The sequence below is a fragment of the Seriola lalandi genome, unplaced genomic scaffold, assembly GCF_002814215.2.
Source record: "Seriola lalandi dorsalis isolate HSWRI2012SDOR001 ecotype SW California unplaced genomic scaffold, Sedor1 jcf7180002054673, whole genome shotgun sequence".
Lineage (NCBI taxonomy): Eukaryota > Metazoa > Chordata > Actinopteri > Carangiformes > Carangidae > Seriola > Seriola lalandi.
In genome coordinates, this window is record NW_019525226.1 from 709142 (window position 1) to 730264 (window position 21123).

A 21123-nucleotide genomic window follows, 5' to 3' on the forward strand; every position below is an offset into this window, starting at 1 on the left:
TCAATGACACACAAGCATTGCTCTGAAAAGCTGCACCAATAGTGAATTTCTGAATCATACAGCTAACTATAATGACAAAATGACACCTTCTTCGTTTGCTTCTTGGTTTTCTATTTGCCCTTACTTTTTTCTCTAAACAGGCACCTAACACACTGTCTAACCAAATGTTATTAAAAAGGTCTAGCTAAATCTGAGTAACCTAAATGTGCCTGTAGGCCTACCATGAGTGAATGCTCACTCGTTCTGTCTGGCTAAAATCTATGAAAATCCCTTTGCTTGACACATAGAGAAATAGCAACAGATTTTTTTCCGTTACCGTTGAAATGTGTTATGTCGTTCAGTTCCTCTTGGTTGCGCTATTTCACTCCTGTATGAATAAGGAAACAATAGCGCTGGCTTGTGCTGGATAAAGATACACTACTTGTCCCTCTCCGGTCTAGACACATCACATCAATAGCCAAGTTAGCTAACTAGCTGTTTATTTTTTAACAAAATGTCAACCACGACCGGCGGCGGTGAGTTTGGCAACCCTCTACGAAAATTCAAGCTCGTGTTTCTGGGCGAACAGAGTGGTAAGCTGGAAATGATGTACTTGGAAGTATGAATTTGGTTGGATGTGAGGGATATGTTTGAGAAGTGGCTAAGATCGGCTAACTAGCTTCTCCGGCTAGCTTGCTGCTGGCTAGGAGGGTAAAGTTACTCACCCAACATCAGCGGCCAGTGAAAATACAAAGCGAGATGTTAATATTTCAGTGTCAATAAGGTGTTTACCTGAGAGTAAGATGACAAAAGAGTGATGGACACGATAGTCTTTCTCACTTGCGATGATGTCATTGCAAAGCTAGCTAACGGTAAATGGCTAAACTAGCCAAACATCTCGCTCTTCGTCTTAACGAGAAATTCTTAAAATTAGTCATGCTAACGTTCCAAACCATTATCGCTTGTGATTTATCTACAGATTGGTTGCTGTCATATTAAAGTAAACGACCTAGTCCTTACTCTGGCCATTAGTTTGTGATGCATCAGCATCATCTCACTACCGTAATTGTAGTGAAACGTAGCTGGCCAACTACTTTTAGCTAGCAGTGAGCTGTGCTAGATTGAAATACATCAACGTTTTCTTATATGAGCTACTAATCATTACTGAATTGAAACCTTAACGTGGTTGTCAAATTGCTCTTGCTTCCATAGAGGATAACCCGTATAAGTCTATGGATTTATATTAATTCGCTTTATCACTATAGCGTTGTTCAACTCACTAGCTGTTAGCTCCCTACGGCAGCACCTTGCAGAGCCACGTCGGCCAATGGGTTTAGACTAGTCGGCCTTTTCCCGACCATTTAACGTCAGCTTATAGGGACTGACACCGACATTATCTATACGTGGTTGATTTTGGGAACGATTGTTCAAACATGGCAGTGACAGTTTTCTCTTGTCAAATGAGAGAAATTAATATATTCTTATTTTCCAAATTTTGTGGCTCCACCCATATTGCCAGCTCAGCGTGTGGGTTCAGCAGTCCACATTGCATCAGTAATAACAATTTACTCACAATGTCATATTATTGAGTCATATTGACTTTTTTTTTCCTCCTATAATACAGAATTAGAATTGAGATTTGTGGGTATTTTATATTATCAATGGAGTTTGATCCTTGATTACCAGGAACAAATTTTAAGGTTGCTATTGTTATATTATATGTTATTGTGTTTGTACAGTTGGGAAGACCTCACTCATCACCAGGTTTATGTATGACAGTTTCGACAACACTTATCAGGTAATAACATATGTTCATCACATGACATAGAATTAGTGTGCCAAGACTGAGTATGTTCTAATCAATATTAAATGTGTTTGAGATGTCCTTTTTCATAACAGACTTTAAGACTTCTTAAAAGCAAGTGTAATTAATAGGGTTGGATATCAGCACTCTTCTAAATTCAATTTTGATTTCAATGTCCAGAATCGATTGATTTAGATTCTGTTTTAGATTAGATTCTGTGTCATTAGATAAACGCCATTGTTACGTAAAGCAGAATTTATCCTGGGAAGTTAAATCTCTTTTTACCATCAACAAGTGAGCAACACCATTATTTCTTGAATATAAAACTGTTTGAAGTGTACATTATAGGCTAAATTATAAAAGCATTTCTCGGCTTTGAAGCTACAGATCAAGGATTTCTTTTTTCTTGGCAAATGCATAATGACCAAAAGATGATAAATCTATATATACCTACATATATTTTTAGGCCTACATATGCAAAACAGCTGAACAAGGATAATACAAACCTATACCACTTACAAGGGTGTCATCACTATGCATAATACTATCCCATGGACCATCAGCAGCAGATGCTTCAACTAAGTACAGACATCCACTTTAATGATCAGATTGAGTGCAGAAAGTCTGCTCACTAATTCATCTGCACTGTTTGTTTAGACAACACATCAGCCTGATATCTGCACACAGCTGATTGGCTGGAGTTAGCTACCCGACAGGGACTGACTGAAAAAAGTAGAATCCACACACTGTTCAGTTGATTTCTACAGTTTCCTCATAGGCAGGGATAATATCTCTTTAGCAAACACAAGCAGAGCTCACATCAGTCTTTTTTTTCAGTTTATCCCTCTCATAGATGCAATCTCTAGATTTGATACTCACCATCCTGAATCACGACAGTCCCATAAAGTGTGGTGGGTTCACACAGACTATAATTGTTCACATTACACATTTTACATGACTGTCTTGATTAAAGGTGGCTCATATATCATTTATATTACTTTTTAACTTAAAATTTTCTTTTATGTATACATTATAATAACTTGATTTCCACAAAATAGATATTTTACACAACATGCATCCCCATCTGAACCACTTGCAACAAGTAACCAGTGTATACACGCAACAAAGCACAGACACACAGGTTTACTGAGAGAAGTGGCAAATATAAAGATTCATCTTGGGATTTTGAGAATTTATATATACATATATATCTCAAATGATTTATTTTTTATCCAATCCGTATTAATTAACGTGATTTAATTATGACTTTTGTATGATCTTTTGATCCACATCCTTTAAGATGACTTACCGGCATGGTCTAAGTGAGCACCTAAATGGAACAGAGTCATCGTTAATGTTATTAGCTCACTTAGTTCCTATGAGAAGTCAAATGTTGTGAAAAAGGTCTATAGGTAATGTTTAATAGAAAATGTGGTCAAACTCATTAGTCTAATAATTTTTCCTAGATGAAGATGTCATACATTGCCAAGTATTGTACCTACAACAATGTTTTAATGGAATGATTGTATTTCAGGCAACAATTGGCATTGACTTTTTGTCAAAAACCATGTACCTAGAAGATCGCACGGTAAGCCCTGTATATTTTATTGTAATTCTCATCATTCCCATTGCCCTAGTTTTAAAACTGCTGGAAAAGCTTAAGGCATGCATCTGCTTTTTATGCAGTAGCCACCATTTATTTCCCTTTCATCATTTCACATTTACATTATCCTAGATTTTACCATTCATTTTGTTAGACATGTTATCATGTGTTTAGTTCCCATTGTTAAGTTTTTGTTTTCCTTCCATCCCCTGGCTGGGTCATGAAATGCCCCCCACCCTATTCCCACATTCATTTTGTGGCTGGCCACAGATTCGGCTGCAGCTCTGGGATACAGCCGGACAGGAACGCTTCCGCAGCCTCATCCCCAGTTACATCCGCGACTCAGCTGCTGCTGTGGTGGTTTATGACATAGCCAGTAGGTATCATGGCCTTGCCTCACCTCCTTGTCCTTTGTTTAATATATGCAAGGGCATAATAGAGCATTTACTATCCTGGCAAACCCAACTGGACAGCATGATGAGGGTATATTCCAGGCTCTTTGCATCAGTTATGGTGATGCTAAAGCATTCTCCAGCAGTGTCCAGGGGTGGTCTGTGCTTCCTAAATGCTGTCATATATGAGGCTGGTGGAAGGAATAATAGAAAATGTCATCAAATCTCACCTCATGAGCAGAAATCCTCTGAAACAGCCTCTATAATGATTCAGCATGACTTCCTTTTACGCATCTTATTTGCATAACACTGGTCATCTCTGACCCTGCTGCATTTGAATGATTTACCCCATTCCTCCATAAAAGGCCATTTTCATCTCTGCTGCTTGGCTTGCACTTCTTTTATGTCTGCCCTGTTCTCTGTGTTCTTGGTCTGCCTTTCCTCTCTTCATCTCCACCTCCTTGTCCTTTTCTTCTCCTCCGTTCCAATCCTCAGGTCCGGCTCCAGCTTTGGGACACTGCTGGACAGGAGCGTTTTCGTAGCCTAATTCCCAGCTACATCCGTGACTCTACCATTGCTGTGGTTGTTTATGACATCACCAGTGAGTCAGGGCTGTACTCTAACTTTTCAGTAGGGGTCTTTAGCAATTGGAAGGAAACTATCTTGGCATAGTTGATACTTAATGTATTTCTGCTAATAACCTTTAACATCCTCTCAAGTATTTTTTCCTTTTTCAAGCTTCTCTTCCTAATACGTTTCCTTACTGACATATGGCTTTTCTCACATAAGATGTTCTACCTTTTTAACAAACAGTAAAACCTGCCAGTAATACCAAATGTTTTATGTGTTTTTGGGACTGCACGTGGCTGATGTGTACAGTAATCTTGTGTTTTTTGCATCCACAGATCTTAACTCATTCCAACAAACCTCAAAGTGGATTGATGATGTTAGAACAGAGAGAGGAAGTGATGTCATTATCATGCTGGTTGGGAACAAAACAGACTTGGCAGATAAAAGGTACATGGTGGCGAGAGATGAGTGAATGATAATTATTTTCTAATTCTGTTTACAAAGATTGATAAATACATTGTAATTTTATACTTTTACTATGATTTAGAAAATGGGTAGCATCAAGTGTTACAGTATATAAACTCTGCCAAAGCCTGGAATCCCACTTTTCTTCCCTTCAGTGCATCTCATCCAATTTTGACTTTTATCATCCCTCAGTATTTTGCATACTCCAGCCTTTTTTATTAGTGATTTATCTATTTTTATTTCTTATGATTTGATCATATTTCTGTTCTGCCTTTTTTTTTTTTTTTCCCTTTCCTTTCCTTTTTTTGTTCCCTTTCCTGGTCTGTTCTATCCATGTCATTTTGAATTTTTTTGTGTTTCCCTCAACACCACACTGAACACCACTCCCTCCCCCTCACTTCCCGGGACCATGGCAGGCAAGTTTCTGTTGAGGCGGCAGAGAGGAAAGCTCGTGAGCTCAATGTGATGTACATAGAGACCAGTGCCAAGGCTGGCTATAACGTCAAACAGGTTGGTGTCTAGCAACAGCAGGTGTAATACTGACAAATGATCTTGACGTTTCCAGCACAGGTCATAACGTCCTGTAGGTCAGGGAGGCCCACCTGCGACGACTCCTCCATTTATTCATTATATGGATCAGGGTGTGGCTGTTGAATGAATGAGTGACCTCTGGAGTCGATTTCCTGCTGCCTCATCTTTACTCAGCACAGCAGCTTCTCTCCCTTTGTCTTCCTCTCTGTCTGTCTGTGTTATAACTAAACTAACCTCTCTCTCTCTTTTTCACCAAAACAAGATTCTGTGCTGAGCTCTCTTTGTTTCTCTCTCCATCTCCTCCCTCTCCTTTTGACCTGTCCTCTTTGCGATGTTTCTTTCCATATCTGTCTGTTCGTCCATCTCCCCCCCTTCTGCTTTTACCTGAGCAGACAGATCACCACGGAGGAGGGCGAGCAGAGAGCTAAGGAACTGAATGTCATGTTCATTGAAACCAGCGCAAAGACTGGCTACAATGTCAAACAGGTAGAGATTCTGCTCTCTCAGGGTAGTTGAGCTCAATCTGCCCTCAGAGTGTACAGTTAACTCTTTCCGCCTCCTTTTCCCCTCTCGTGGCTCATCATGACACGTCTTAGCATTCTCAGTACATACTGCTGTATCAGTTGTGTTTTCCCCCCACAGGCTTATCAGTTCACTTGTTCTGCACAGCTTTACTGCTACTTTTTTCATTTTTGACCAAAATCTTCTTGTCTGGTTCACTAAAACTTCTGCCGCTTTGAAATTGTATCTGTGAATATGATGGATTTGCTCAGTGGAGGAGGTTAGCACGGCAACCTTCAATTTCATGCTTTTATCTCAACCAGCAATTACAGTCACATTTTGTATCACTGCTTTAACTGCTTCTTGTGTTTGCCTGTTATTCAATGAAATATCCTATTTAGGAGTGACCACTTTCTGTCTGTGCTGTATATAGCTCATTTGACAGTAGGGCTGGGTGATATGATGATATAAACAAAAAAAAAAACTAGTCAGTAGGCATAAATATTTCAATGCTTTTTACACCAAGTGCACCATCCCATCAAATATCTCTTGGTGTATGTGGCCATTGTGGGTATTGTTAAAAATTGGAAATTAAATTTTTCAGACACTGAAGTAGACAAAAACAGACTTTGCTGGCGGGTTATTTTATGTATAAACAGTTTCTATCTTGCATTTTCAGAAGAATTACAATATCAACATATTTCAGTGTCAAAAATAAAATGAAATTACATTTACCTTAATAGAAGATTTTATCCATATCATCCACCCCTATTTGAATGCATTTTATTTTAGATGGCAGTCTGGTACTTTGAGTCCTTTTTCAAATGTGTCTAATTCCCACTTTGTTTTATAGCTGTTCCGTCGTGTTGCTGCTGCATTGCCAGGGATGGATAGCACACCAGAGAAAAGCAAAGAGGACAGTATCCTTTTTAAACTTGCTTTCAACAGATACTGTCACACTGTTAAGTATTGTTATTTTTGCCAAGGCTTTATTACTTTAATGGTAGGAAATGAAGAATGAACGTTGACTGTTAAGATTGCAGCCAGATAGCTCTGCAGAAAATACTGAAGTGAAATTTGCTAATTCATCTGTGATGTTGCTTAACCAAGCCCTCTCAGTGATCGACATTAAACTGGAGAAACAGCCAGAGATGACTGTCACCGAGAGCAGCTGCTCATGCTAGTACACCTCACCCTCACCCAGCCTGTCTCCTCCCCACCAACAGCTTGTCTCTCAGTGGCCACTCTCTCCACCCTTGGCGCACTGCCATTGGGATGGAGGACCTGTTGTTTGTTTTTTTTCCCTTTTCAACTCAGTGACTTTTCAGAGTAACCGTGTGGATGTGCATTACTGTATTGAAACAGATTATCTGGGGAAAAAATGGTTCAAAAGTAAACATTTAAAACAAGGAATAAGTTACATGATATGTTGAGATTTTCATCCAGTTGCATGGCATTATATAGGATTGCCGACTGACATAGCTAACCGCTCATGAGTTATTGCACAGTTCAGAATCTTAGTGCTGTTACTCTTGTCATTGTTGTAAAGTAAAACTGCTTGGGATTAATTCAAAGACTCTGCAAAGTTGAGTTACCAGCCCATTGTATTTTACTTTTTTTTTTTTTTCATTATCATCTGAGATAATGTTGTATGTCTCAGATAACTGATTATTTTTGGACTTTGTCTTATTTTGAGGAAGACGAGACAGGATCTTACCAGTGAAATTATGTCATTGCTAACCATCATATTAACACATTAGGCTCAAATGAACCCTTTATATTGAAGAGGGTCAGTGGTCCATTCATTGGGTATCATTTATACCTAATACATCTGTAGGCTTAAACTGCCTCATACAACAGCATGTTAGTAGACCAAATTTATATCATTTGAGACCTTATTTAAAACATTGCTGCAAAAGGGATGTGTTACCAAGTCTATTTTCATTTTAAAGGGAAGCCATCCCGAGTTGATAAGAATGGCTACTAACTTGAAACTATGTCTGCATTAAAACTATAGCAACTGTCTTTCCAGTGTTAAATTAGCTGCACGCATACTAACATGTCTGAGGAGGAGATTTCAGTTATTAGATGCCCCTGTTGTATGAAATAAAAAGAGCCAGTGTTTAGTTTTTCCATGCTGATGGAAAGTTGTCACTTTGGTCGCTATGACGTACCCACTCATTGATAATTTGTGTTGTGTTGATTACACTATTGCAAGAACATGCAGCATGCTCACTCATGCAGGATTTATATGGATAAGAACACAGATGCCTTGCTTGTTTGTTCACCAACGTTGTGCACTGAATCAAGCCACAATATTGTAAAATATAAAAGAAGCCTGCTGACTGGTTCATGGCTTCTCTCGTTGTTTTGTAGAGCTGGTAGATAAAGAGTTCGTCTTCAGATACAGCTAACGCTTACTAACACCCTTGCTGTAAAAAGTGCAGAGAAGTTAGTTGCAGTATCCTTTTGCTGTATTGCTATTGCCTGTGTAGGACTGTTGGTTTTATGTGTTTATTTATTTTGTAACTTGGACTTACAGATAACATTGTACGCTTGACCAAAAGTACAGATGCTGACACGCATGTTGAAAATTTATTTTATTTATTGTTTGCGTGTCTGCTGGGACTCCAACTAAAGGCGATGTTGATGCCTGGTAAAGTTTTGTCCTGTCACACTGCAAGAAATTACTTTTTGCAGTTTGTGTAGTCAGTAGTTTGGTTTACATTCGCAGGTAAAGGCTGCACCATCTTCAGACACACACACGCGCACACACAGTGAAACACAAACCAACTAACTAGCCATAGCACAACAAAAGACACTGGTCATTTGCTGTAGCTTGTTTTGAAATGTCAGCATTTTAAAAATGGATTTAAAAATTTAAGTATTTAATTACATCAAACAACCATTTTAACATGAGCAGCTCTTCTATTACTTGTCACTGACTAAATACGCAGCTTTGTGCTATTCTGAATTGTGTCTGTCCATTTGAAATATGCTGTCTACTCGTGTTTAGCAACGTTTGTGTGAATAATGTACTATTACTATCTGATGTATAAAAAGGAGAGTTAATGAAACACAAGTGTAGGCCTATCACGTGGAATAAAATAAAGATATTTCACCAAAATCTCTGATCCCTGTCTTTATGAAGCACTACTGTAGGAAAAAGTACGCTTACAGATTATTTGGTGTCAGTCGTATGGTATGTTTTTAATTCTCTTGTTTCACATGCTATGGTTCAACAAATTATCATGTTCTGTTTGTCAGCACAGTTATTAATAAAATACAGTATCTGAGTTCAAGGTGAGAAACCCGTCATGTAGGTGTGTGTGTGTCACACTTGGCAAAGTAGACAAACCACTTGGTCAATAACTTACAGGCATGAAGTGTTACAACAGGAAGGTGTGGCCAAGTATGAAAGTTAGGTTGCATTACACACAATTACACTGCTACTTTGCTGCGTCATCTTTGGCCAAAAGCTGTTGAAAGCATGTAATGAAAAATTGAATGTATTAACTGGGGTTTCATAAATCTATTAGTTTTAATTGTCCTAGTGAGTACATTTTGTCCTCACTACATCAAAGGACTGTTTGAAGGTTAAAGTTAAACTTAGGGTGAGGCTTGGGAAGGGCATGTGCAATGTTTAAGGTTAAGAGCTAGAGGATGCATTATAGTCAACGAGGGTTGATATACACACAAATATATGTGTGTCTGTGTGTGTGAGAGTTTGCTACACATGGAAAGAAATGTAAAACTTATTAAGCATACTAATACACAAATGAATTTCCCCTAGGGGATAAATAAAGTATCTATCTATCTATCTAATAATATATACTCTAACATATAGTTGAGACTTGGAAAATTCCACAATTTCAGTATAGTATATATTTTATTATTTTTGTTGTCTTTTTAAATTCATTTAAATTAAATTAAATTAATTCTTACATTTAAATTCAATTCAATTTTAATTAGGACTTTTAATGAAGAGTTGTTAAAACTGACTATAGGACCAGTCTAAGAAGGTTCATTCAGTTCTATGAAAGGTCTAAATGTACTTTTATTGTTTCACATTTAAAGTCGTGATGATACTCTGGAGTCATGAGCAATTCGCACCTACCCACTCCCCCGAGCATCCCACAGTGTTCAGCCCACTACAGTGAATGTACTTCTGTTTGTATCCCTCACACTTTCTGACAACAAAATACCACCAGTGTTGGTTTTCTGAACTCGTCATCGCCTCTGGTATCAGTTTCGACGTATAGTAGCTGTAATGATGCGGTGTGAGTTTTGCTGTGGTACTCTTTGAGGGCGGGGCGCACCTGCCCAGCACACCTGGTCTCAGGAAGTACTGTGAAGTATTTGAAGGCATGGCTCAGGAATGGAGCACAAGAATCCCGCTCGACTCGCTAGGTGAGTGTGTTCGCATATATTCGTGTCGCCAGAGACAAACAACTGCACAAGTCAAACACACTCTGAACTGAGCAGGTTGCTTTGCTTTTTGGGATTTCTCTTTTTTAAAGCAAAGGAAGTGTTTTTTTTTAAGATACTCAAATATGTCTGTTTCGAGTATTTTGCCTGATGAGGCGGTGTTTGCTGACTTCAGAAATCAGTGTTTATCAACGGACAACTGGATAAGCAAGTATGATAAGAGTGAGATGGAAGTGTGGGTCGAACACCCACCTGCGAATAGAGGAAATCACGAACCTAAAATCCACAAGATCAAGGTAAGGTCACTTTCACACTAACTTTCCACACATTGGGTTATCACACTTGACTCTGGCTGGTGTGCTGTGAACTTGGCCTATTTTCCATTGTGTATATATATATATATATGTGTGTTTGTGTTTCAGTGTAAAATGACGATTAAAGATGTATCGGCTGCGACCATGTACGACGTCCTTCACGATGGACAGTACCGTAAGAAGTGGGACCCCGCCATGTTGGACAGTTTTGACATTGCCCGGCTCTCTGCTAACGCTGATGTGGGCTACTACTCATGTGAGGACTCCTGGTTATTGTATCTCATCACATTCCTCTGTGTTTTTCCCCCGTAGAAACACGTCCGTCTACAGTGCAGGCCTGACTCAGTTTCACCTGTTGTGCACAAAAAACACAAACTCTGAAAAGATAAAGTGTAGTAGATTTTGATAACATTTTAGGATTTTGTACTTCTTTGGAAGAATAGTACCAATTTGTGATTGAAATAGTACTATTCGGTGACTTGACCTGATTTTTTGATACAATAACTACAATGGGCTTACACCTCAATGATTTCTTTAAGCATTGTGTTCTTCATAAATAATAGAGTAAAATGCACCATTATTTTGAGTCATAATGAAATACAAACAACACCACCACTATTTTCCCATCAGCAAGCACTTCAACTCATTATCCTCTTAAACCCATCCATGGTGCATTTTTGTCGTCGCTTTTAACCTCCATTTTCTAATTTATTAGAAAAGTGTTTTCTCCTTTTCTAAGCTACTGAAGCCCTCAGGGATGAAATGTGAGCGGCCTCTTGTTCCACCAGTGTATTTATTGTCATAACAAGGGTGCACTTGTAGAGTCTAATTGAAGAACTGAACGAATGAAGGAAATCTTACACAATATAATCTGATTTTTATCTCCGTTTTTTTCCTCTGCAGGGCTTTGTCCAAAGCCAATAAAGAACAGAGATGTGGTGACACTGCGTTCGTGGCAGGTGACGGATGACGAGTACATTATCGTTAATTTCTCCGTCAAACACCCGGTAGGCCACCTCCTCCACACACTCCCAGGCACATAGCAACCACTGTCTTTAAACGCACCATTTCTATAACTCTCTGACACCTAAAGTGCTATCTAAATAGACAGTGTCACATTGCCTAACTTTTTTTCCTCATTTTTCTGCAAACTGTTTTGATTCATTTACAGAAATACCCGCCTCGCAGTGACATTGTGAGGGCCATTTCCATCCTTACTGGCTATTTTATCAAGCCCACAGGACCAAATAGCTGTACTTTCATTTACCTTTCACAAGCTGACCCCAAAGGTAAGACCATAACCAACAATTAAATTGTTTAGTTCAGATTGAAAATTATTTCTTAATATTTTTAGAGCTGTTTTTAAAGTTTATCTCTCTGCTCTAGGTTCTCTTCCAAAGTGGGTGGTAAACAAAGCATCTCAAGTTCTTGCCCCCCGGGTATGTAACATTACTGTTGTCCCTAACTCTTTGCAGCAAAGCTTTTATTTACTTGTACTTAACATTGAAAGTGATAAAGTCAAGATACATGAACTGTGTATCAGGATGTCTCACTTGTCCACAAGGTGAGAAGTGTGCAAGAGGTGTGTGCGCATAAGGTAATGAGGGTTTCATGTGTTTTTAAAGGACAATGGTAACCATAGAAACCCAATTTTAAGGGCCTGACCCGGTACAGTTGCTGACAAAGGATTATCTCAGCTCGAGCTGTTGCTCTCTCTCCCAGCAGAACTCGTTCACCAGGTTTCATATCCTTCGCAGATTGAAAGTATTTAGACCAAAGTGTATCTCTGTGTGTGCGTGTGTGTGAGAGAAAGTCTGCCACTGACAGACTTGTGCCTTTAACTAGACAGAAACATTGACCTTCTTTACCTAGTAACAGTGATTTCTATGAAAAAACATTATAAGGCAAGAATACATAACTTTGGCTAAGAATGGAAAATAATTGAATCTTAATTGTAGAGCACTTTTAATTGCTTTCAGAGTGTAAATAAAACAAGTATATTAAATAAACAGCAAGCTAATAGATTATGAAATAAAATAGGAACCTGAACAGAGTAAAATATTAAAAGATGACAAAACAATTCACAGCAGTTGTTGGGAAAGTAGTTATGAAGACTTGCAGGATTTCACTAGGTTTCTTCAGGAGAGGAGCGCTTACTTGTTTGTGACTGGAGTTGGACTGCAACTTGAAAAGATTTTTATTATCAATTTAATCAACTAATCTTTAAGCTATAAAATAAAAATGACAGTAATTCCCAGCAGCCAAGGTGACAGTTTTATCCACCCAACAGTCCAAAATCCAAAGATCTTCATTTTACTTTTACAAAAGGCTAAAAAGAAAAAGGTAATGTTTACATTTGAGTCAGAGACCAGTGAATTTATGGCATATGTTGCAAAAAAAAAAAGATTTAAATAATCAGTGATTATCCAATTAATAATTTCAACACTAAACTGGTAACTATTAATGGCAGGTGAAAAATTATCTATAGATTAAGATACAATGGCCAAAGTGTATTAAAATCAAGTTAACATACAGTATGAGCACCTCACACTGTAGATAGTTAAACAGTAAGTGCATCCATCCAAGTAAACTGACATTTGCAGGAAGGGAAAGGTCCTCATTTCTTTTTTCTTTTCTGGTTTTAACTTGTATTTACTTCTTGCCTAATTCACAGTCGAAGCTGAAAAATAAGATAAACAAGATTACAAGTCTAAATACAATTCATATTATTACGTGTTACATTTAGCTGTTGAGAACATTGTCAGAGCTGTAAATAGTTTTTCACAATCACTACAACCCGTGTAACTACTGGCTTTATCTTCAGCTTTGTTGACTGAGAATAAAGGTGTGGTATTATCCTCACTGTCGGACTTCAGCCCTCTGATAATTGTATCCTCTCTTGGCCCACTCCTTCCAGGTGATGAAGTGTGTACACAAGGCGGGGCAGAACTACCCAGAGTGGAAACAGCAGAACTCTCCTGACCAGAAGCCGTGGTTGTACCCAGAGCAGAACACCCTGGCCATGATGGACCCCGCCGAACTGTTGATACAGAGAGCAGACTCGCTTGAAAACGTGGACGAGTGTTCCAAGGTGGACGCTCAGGACAGCGAGGACAGTAGTTAAATCGCATCGAAGTGATGGGAGGAAGGGCTGGAACAAGAGGGAGAGACTGTATATACTCACAAACACGAAAAGACTTGAGAGCTCCAACTGTGTGATATCGCCCTAATCCTCCGCTTTTCCAAATCAGTGTGCCTTTTGGGATGAGCAAGAGTATGAAGTGTTTACAGCCATCTTACCAGATGAAAATGAGCACAGATCAAGTTGCCATTCACCTCAGTCTATTTTGAACTAAGCTAATTCAGTGTCCAGTGTTCGCCATGGTGTAATTTCTTTACAGTGTACAGGGTTAGAGGTGTTGGGGTTGAATGTTACAGCACTACTATTTACAATGGCTCCTCTGTCAGGCCTCGTTTAGTTGCAGCTATGAAGAATACACACAAACAAATTTTTAAATGAGAAGAAAGTCATTGTTCATTAGTGGCTCTTTATAAGGGACTGAAGATTAGGTATTGTCAGTGGTGAAAATGATGTGAAATTTCTGACGCCGCAATTGCTCGTTAAAACGTTATGGAAACTATTTTTGACTTAACCTTGTTTGTTGAATGTTAGATCCGAATAATTGGATCTTGAACTGAACACACTTAAATAGTCACTTTTATTTAGTTAAATCACATTAATATGATTAGTTACATTGTTTAAAATAGGATTTGCATTAACGTGAGACATATAGAAGGCAAAGGCTTCTTGGTTTGTGCAGCAGCTCTGGGCATCAACCTTGAATCTTAACACAAAATTTTAAGTTTAATCCAAGACACAAAGAAGAAAAAAATTCTTCACTGTCACTGCATTTGCAACTGATTTTGTTTTTAAATGTGAATTTTATTGCTAAATGTCAGTTAATTTTATTTAGTCACGAGTTAGCATTTATCCTGTATGTCTACCCTCTATATGTAATACAGGAAGACTGTTGAAGGTTCATTGTATTTATGCAGACGTGCAATCAAAGTGTATCCATTGTAATTCTTACAGAAGTTATATATGAAGTGTAGACTTGCATTGACACTCAGGGAGAGGGTCAGCTGTTGATCTCTGATAATGAAAACCTAGTTAGATTGTATTAACATGTGAAATGTACATAGCAAGTCTGCATTTTGTCAGTTGATTATTACTTTACCTGAAGGATTGGAATGACCATAAAGGATACCTTTTTATTTTATTTTATTTTATTTATTTATTTGCAGTTACTGTGCCCTCAGATGAAGTCATGATGGAGAAATGATGCTAGAATGAAGCCCTGCAGGCTGAGAGCTTTAAGTTTTTCTGCTTGATATGAACTGTTACATGGTCTTGACTTTAAAAAAAAAAACAGTAAACCTCACGAAGTTAACCTGCTTAGTCACTGTCATTGACTGCATTCCTCTTAAGGTGACTGTCAGTTTCAGTAGAAACCAGCCTACATAGTGGAACAAGTCTGTCTACTTGCAGCAGAGCAAACCAGTTCATTTCCAGCTCTTTTTCAGGCTCTTCAAGTACACAAAGGCAAAGGTTACTAGAGTTCAAAACTTTTTATTTCTTTTACTTCTCAATGTTAAGTTCTTTTATGAAAAATGATAGTTTCATAATGAGCTCTGGATCATTAAGAAAAACATTCGTCAAATTGGGAAACCAAACATTATTCCTTTATGAAAATTATTAGTGTACAAAAGAATAAGACAGTGTTAAGATGCAAAGGGCAGGTATTTACATAGGTCTTAACAAATTTTATTAATACATGAACTTACTGTATTCTAGCATACTGTAGTAACATCCAGGGGTGTACAACTGCTTTCTATAAACGTTCAAATGTCTGCAGATTTACTTGATGGCCAAAGCTTGCATCTCTTGATTTTACTGATGATCATGTTTTACCAAAGAGGCGAAAATAATAAAAGTGCCAGGCAGATTCCTCTGGATCGCCATCACACACAGATAAACACAGGGCACAATGTGCTGTTATCATGCATTTTAACAGCAAGTTAGAGGTTATACCTGTCAACAGTTTGGCACCTCAAGTAAGTAGTTTATACATTAAATACCTAATATATCATTCAGGCCAGGAGAAGTGTATGTAGACCTTTCCATGTATGAAACAAGAACATAACATTAGACATTATTAAAGTAATGCTGGGTCCACAATAGCAGTCAATATTTATACAATGGCAGTTGTATGAATATAGTTATACAACTTAATATTTCCCACACAATTACAAATATTTGTTAAAAAAAAAAGTTGATGTACAGTGTATTCACAGTGATATTTAAAAATCCACTAAATGTTGTGCACTCAACATCATTTGGTCTGACAATATGTGAGGCTATGCTGTATTTGTACCAAACATGTCAGAGTGTACTGAAATCCAAGTTATATGTACATTTTTTACATGTATATACACCCAATTACCAGTTTATTAGGTACAGTTACAGGTAGTAATATATTTCTCTACCTTATGTTAGTGTCATCAATGCAAATGTGTACAGTACAACTTGATTAAAGTATTATATTTCTAAGACTACAATTGAGATTATTAATTAGGGCTTGAGGAAAAACTATAGAGACATTGTTCACTCGTTAAATTATGCAGGGTTTTCTAAATGTTATGCTTGAACAGACAATATATATCAGTTCTACAAAGCCTCTGCTTATACATCTCTGAATTCCAAGAAAATATGGTGTAGAAATCACTATATATCACAGTAGATAAGAGTGTTATAGATTATCTGGGTGAGAGGGAGAAACTGAGAATTTAACAGAGTGTATGTTGTCCTTACATGGAGGACTTTGAATGAGTTTGTTAGTCATACATCAGTCATCCTGAAGCTGAGACAGAATGGAGGCCAGAGTCTGTGGGAGGAGGGTAATGATGTGCAGTGACGTGTCTATCCACTGTCGCTCTCTCTCTCTCTCTCTTTGCTGCCACCTAGTGTACAGTCCTCTCCTTCTGCCTTTGGTAGTCTTAAAGAAAACAGAGATAAAATTACAATGCTGAAAGGGTGTCTTTATGTAATATCATACCAGTATGGTATAATTCAGTGACTAAAAGGCCAGTTTTTTGTTGTTGAAGACAAGCACTATGATTAGACAGATAGTTTACATGGCTAAAATGATGTGGGTACTGAAACAAGCTGGGTCTGTGTTCTGACAAGCTTCAAATTTTTCAGGTTTACCTCTTCAGACTGATATATTCATTATGGAAATATGAATGTTAAACTGTAATTTTTAGAAGGGGAAACAGTGACTCCATTAGCACAACAAGTACAAATGCACTTATATTAACATGTATTTCTATATTTGAAACCAAATTATACTTATATTTTTGCCATAATTAAAGATTTCTTTCAACTTAATTCTTCTCCCCATATGTACTATGTTCCATGGTTTGAATTTTTTTCTCCAATACGAAACCAACCAACCAAATATAAATTATAAGCTTCAAGTCAGAAATAGGATTCATGCCCAATTGTATCACTACATAAATGTTAATTTGCAGTTGCACTGTAAAGCGCAGATATAGTAGATGTCAAATCTGGAGCACAAACTGTTATTTACATGACTTGAAGTTTTCAAGATTCAATGACTTACTGTAAGGAAAGAAGCGCACCCTCATCAGTATTTCTCGTGCAGTCTTCAGAATCTCAACAGCCTAAAGAGGAAGAACAAATTAACTTAATGCAATACAATAAAAAGTTTATCACCAATAATAACCACAACTGTTGGGGCAAAATGTTGACAACAATGCCACACTGGATTCACCCTAATAGGGCATTATTTCTATGTGATATTTACTCCTTCACAGGGAGATAAGGTCAAGAGCCCTGGCAGCTTATTCTAAATATTTAATTAATATTTTTAACATTAGCTTAAATTCTTAAACAGTAATATTTGTATCATGACCATTGCATATTTTAATTGCCACTGGAATATGTAATTTGCTAAATGAAATACCAAAATCAAAATGTATGCTCCAATCTTATAGGGAATGGATTTTCGGTGGGTTTTACATTCAAGTCTAATTACACAGCCAACTTTGACCATCAAAACATGAAAACATGACAAGAATAGCTTTTATAGATATACATGACCTCTGTGCTGAAGAGTTGTGTTAACATTAACCCATAAACATCCTTCACATTCTTGAATTATAAATGGTTACGCCTATGTGTTAAAGCTGCACCTTGAATATGTGCAAACTACAGTGAAGATGACAGAGCACCCAAGTGTGAAGCTGTTCAATATTGTTATACATAGGCAGGGAAAATGTCAGCGACCAACCAAGTAATGTGATTGGAATCATATTATATACTGAAATAATAATGTGTTAACTAAAGTCTGTATGTATCACAATCTGAAATTACTGCTCTGACTTACTCTTGAGTGCTCTATGTCTTGGAAATCAACCTCATTCACTGAAAGAACCTGGTCTCCCTCTTGTAGTCCTGCTCTGTGGGCATCTGAGTCTGGAACCACCTGGCAACCCATCACATAGGTATACAGAAATTAGTAAACACAATGTGGACATTTTTGAAAGCCAAACAATTAGTCAGCAACACAACAGGTATAAACGGCAGTAAAGGGCATACCAAACACTAGGACTAAATACATACCTTGGATATAAAGATTCCTAACTGTGATGCCTTGCCCCCACGGATGTTAAAGCCCAGCTGTGCTCCCGGAGGCTTCTTCAGGACGATGGTGCGAGGTAGGAATTGGGTAAGCTCATTGTTGTAGTCAGGGTGATGAACACGCTACAAACATAGAAAAACCTTGACTTACTGAAAGCAATCTGATCAGAATCAACAACCTACAGGAAATGGTGTTGCAGGACATCACATACCAGAAGATTAAGAACAACCTCAGTGTCTCCTTTTTTGCTTCTTTGCAACTAGGTGGATCAGCAGAAAAGTTATATAACTGAGCATGAAAGTTAATTCCTTTTAAATCAGAAATTCCGGAAACACTAGATTGATGATTAAAAAAAAAACAAAAAAAAAAACTCAATGTCCAGTTACTGGCTTTTTGCAGAGCTTTTTAACTGTACTACAGTCTTCACCTTTGTTGTCGGACGTGAGAACTTCCTTGATCTGTTTTCGGTCAACACTAACTCCTCCTGAATTATTTTGACCACTTTCCAGCTGATGCCGTGACCAGTTTTGGTCTGACAGTCGATGTTGTATGTTCCCAGTGTTGATAAAGTCTCTTGTCCAGGAACAAGGATAAATGGGATACAGACTACATCATCTCTGTGAACACCAAAACAAAGTCATTGTCCAGGTGTCAGTGGACAACTAGAGAAAAATCAAGGAGGCATTAAACTCAAACACCAGCGGTTACCTTTAAAGAGTGACAGTTACAATCTCACCCTTACGTGACATCATGTTATCATGTGACCATAGGTCCTGAGCTCTGCCACCTGTACCATCTCTTCTGTGCCATTTCCAACTGAGAAAACGCCATCCCCTGCTGAAGAGATACAGGCTTAAGCACAGCAGGTTTTTCTATTAAAGTGGCATACCTCTTGTGGAGGTATCCATGCTGGTGGGTTCTCATAAGATGGCAGGAATACCACTGGGAGCTGGTAGTCATCATAAGGAATTTTCTGATCCATTGTTTCTGAAAACACCTGAAGAAAGATAAGTGCACTGTTATGAAAACGTGTTCCCTAAGGTTTAGTGTATGGTTTGCTATAGAAGAACACCTTACTGTAAACTAATGCTATATTTATATAATGCTAGTTACAGCATTAAAACGATGAAAGTATAACTACCGTATAGTATCTCAGCTGCGTTCACATCACATATTTTCTCCACTAGTTACTAAGTTGTACGTAAAAAGGTTTCTAAAGAGTAAACCTGTCATATCACAAAAGTGACATAATACAAATAATGATTTGACTGTGGATATATTGATGTACATCATACCATATGACGCAAATTAAAATGAATTGTGCTTTCGCCGAAAGTCGGTAATTTAACTTTGCAATACATAGACGAGATGCTAGCCAATTCTAGTTAGCTTAAAAGCTAATTTAGAAACGAACTTAATTTACTCAATTTACAGCTCATTTTAACTAATATTCACTACCATTGTCATCTGAACTCTAACGGTGAAGATACTACATAATTTTCCGAGAGAGAAATGCTGAGTGACTAACATAAAACAACAAATAATCTCACCACAGGCTTGTCTGAAACAGCTAGCAACAAGCACTTCTTCTGTACTAACAATGATTAGCATCTCAGGCATTACCGCCTCCTACTGTCGTGGAGTGGAAATTACTTCTGCCGTCATCAGGTGAGGACTACGGATGCATTGGGAAGATGTATAATAGCTATTATTACAACTTACTTAATAAAACATCCATAGTGTGGACACAACTTCTTTGAGATTTTGACATTCTTGACATTACATTGGTGAAGTATAAATCTTAATTAACATAATTCATAAGTGTTCTAGTTTTTTTTGCTAACCCACAACTAGGCATTTATTCATTTATCTTTTTTTTTTTATTTATTTATATATTTTACTTAAATAATAAGGCATAATTTTGGAAGCAGGGTCACATGACTGCTGGGCTGAAGACAGCAGGGGAACATTGTGCTAACTGGGTAGGTGATACAGGTGCCTTGAGTGCTCTTTGTTCTGTGGCCTGAGCTCATTCTCTGTTTGCCCTTCAGTTCAGCTGATTCCCACTATCATTTCACCTTTGCCCCTGAGTGTGTTGTGTTACTTTCTTTCATTATATTTCCTCAAGTCATGTTTATTTTGTCATTAAGTAGTACATCTAATCACCTTGGTTTGTTCATACATTGGTTAGAGTGAGAATTTATTCATGTACTGATTTTCGATTTAGAATTGTTTGTTGCTTTGTTCAAGATATATATGATAAAACATTTGTAACTTTGTGTACGCTTTCTTTCATAACTACTCACACCTGACTGCAAGCAAAAGATTAAATACTTTCAAATAGAACCTGCTGTCTGCTTCTCCTGCTTTGCTCATATTCATAAAGAAAAAGGCCAGTATAATCCTACACATACATGTGTGGAAAATTACATTGCTATAATGGAATTAGATTTTCATTTTCAAGTTCACATGATCATCTTAATAAAGTCCCCAATAGGCTTCTATAATGACTTTAATATCTATAATTTTAGCCTGTTATTTTTCCGCACCAGATACTTTGAGGATGTAACACTATATTATAAGCATGGATTGTGCATTTAAAGATTCCAACCCAATTCAAATTTCTTGTTCCTGTGCACCAGAACAGATTGGTGAATATTTGTGAACATGCAGCACTATCTTCTAAAGTTAGAGACCAAAGGGAGAACCTTAAAAAGTTTGCTGGCATAGAATACTATAACTATAATTATATATTATGCTTCTCACTAAAACAAAAATTATGTCTCCAGAGATAAGATTCACTTCAAATATC

At 37.6% G+C, this 21123-nt stretch overlaps 3 protein-coding genes across 6 annotated transcripts; 2 read left to right on the top strand and 1 right to left on the bottom strand.

The window, feature by feature from the left end:
* The first annotated feature begins 391 nt into the window (after positions 1 to 391).
* Positions 392 to 8972, top strand: rab41 (RAB41, member RAS oncogene family). 4 transcript variants are annotated; one of them, XM_023421667.2, is made up of 8 exons: positions 392 to 572; positions 1719 to 1777; positions 3318 to 3371; positions 4274 to 4379; positions 4684 to 4795; positions 5737 to 5830; positions 6699 to 6765; positions 6965 to 8972. In XM_023421667.2, the coding sequence occupies exons 1-8, from the start codon at positions 494 to 496 to the stop codon at positions 7027 to 7029; spliced, it is 636 nt and encodes a 211-aa protein (XP_023277435.1). In that variant the 5' UTR covers positions 392 to 493; the 3' UTR covers positions 7030 to 8972. The 4 variants fall into 4 exon arrangements, with proteins under 4 accessions (XP_023277435.1, XP_087034188.1, XP_023277433.1 ...); XM_087178062.1 differs by lacking the exon at positions 4274 to 4379 and adding an exon at positions 3657 to 3762 and having other exon boundaries at positions 398 to 572; XM_023421665.2 differs by lacking the exon at positions 5737 to 5830 and adding an exon at positions 5230 to 5323 and having other exon boundaries at positions 398 to 572.
* Positions 8973 to 10280: 1308 nt separating this feature from the next.
* Positions 10281 to 15038, top strand: stard14 (START domain containing 14). Its single transcript, XM_023421661.2, has 6 exons — positions 10281 to 10569; positions 10696 to 10843; positions 11491 to 11594; positions 11759 to 11876; positions 11974 to 12026; positions 13505 to 15038. The coding sequence occupies exons 1-6, from the start codon at positions 10399 to 10401 to the stop codon at positions 13709 to 13711; spliced, it is 801 nt and encodes a 266-aa protein (XP_023277429.1). The 5' UTR covers positions 10281 to 10398; the 3' UTR covers positions 13712 to 15038.
* A 163-nt stretch (positions 15039 to 15201) lies between these two features.
* pdzd11 (PDZ domain containing 11) lies at positions 15202 to 19914 on the bottom strand. The gene is made up of 6 exons (XM_023421662.2): positions 19862 to 19914; positions 19201 to 19308; positions 18293 to 18433; positions 18057 to 18155; positions 17271 to 17331; positions 15202 to 16643 (listed from the first exon to the last, which is right to left on the bottom strand). The coding sequence occupies exons 2-6, from the start codon at positions 19291 to 19293 to the stop codon at positions 16609 to 16611; spliced, it is 429 nt and encodes a 142-aa protein (XP_023277430.1). The 5' UTR covers positions 19294 to 19308; positions 19862 to 19914; the 3' UTR covers positions 15202 to 16608.
* Between the last annotated feature and the right edge of the window lie 1209 nt (positions 19915 to 21123).

Coding starts and splice junctions, on each gene's coding strand:
- pdzd11 (XM_023421662.2), bottom strand. CDS start 19,293: ATGGATCAGAAAATTCCTTATGATGACTACCAGCTCCCAGTGGTATTC. Junction 18,434..19,200: donor CATGGATACCTCCACAAGAG/GTATGCCACTTT, acceptor CTATGTTTGTAG/CGTGTTCATCACCCTGACTA. Junction 16,644..17,270: donor GGTGCGCTTCTTTCCTTACA/GTAAGTCATTGA, acceptor GTTTTCTTTAAG/ACTACCAAAGGCAGAAGGAG.
- stard14 (XM_023421661.2), top strand. CDS start 10,399: ATGTCTGTTTCGAGTATTTTGCCTGATGAGGCGGTGTTTGCTGACTTC. Junction 10,570..10,695: donor CTAAAATCCACAAGATCAAG/GTAAGGTCACTT, acceptor TTTGTGTTTCAG/TGTAAAATGACGATTAAAGA. Junction 12,027..13,504: donor CTCAAGTTCTTGCCCCCCGG/GTATGTAACATT, acceptor CACTCCTTCCAG/GTGATGAAGTGTGTACACAA.
- rab41 (XM_023421667.2), top strand. CDS start 494: ATGTCAACCACGACCGGCGGCGGTGAGTTTGGCAACCCTCTACGAAAA. Junction 1,778..3,317: donor GTTTCGACAACACTTATCAG/GTAATAACATAT, acceptor ATTGTATTTCAG/GCAACAATTGGCATTGACTT. Junction 4,380..4,683: donor GGTTGTTTATGACATCACCA/GTGAGTCAGGGC, acceptor TTGCATCCACAG/ATCTTAACTCATTCCAACAA.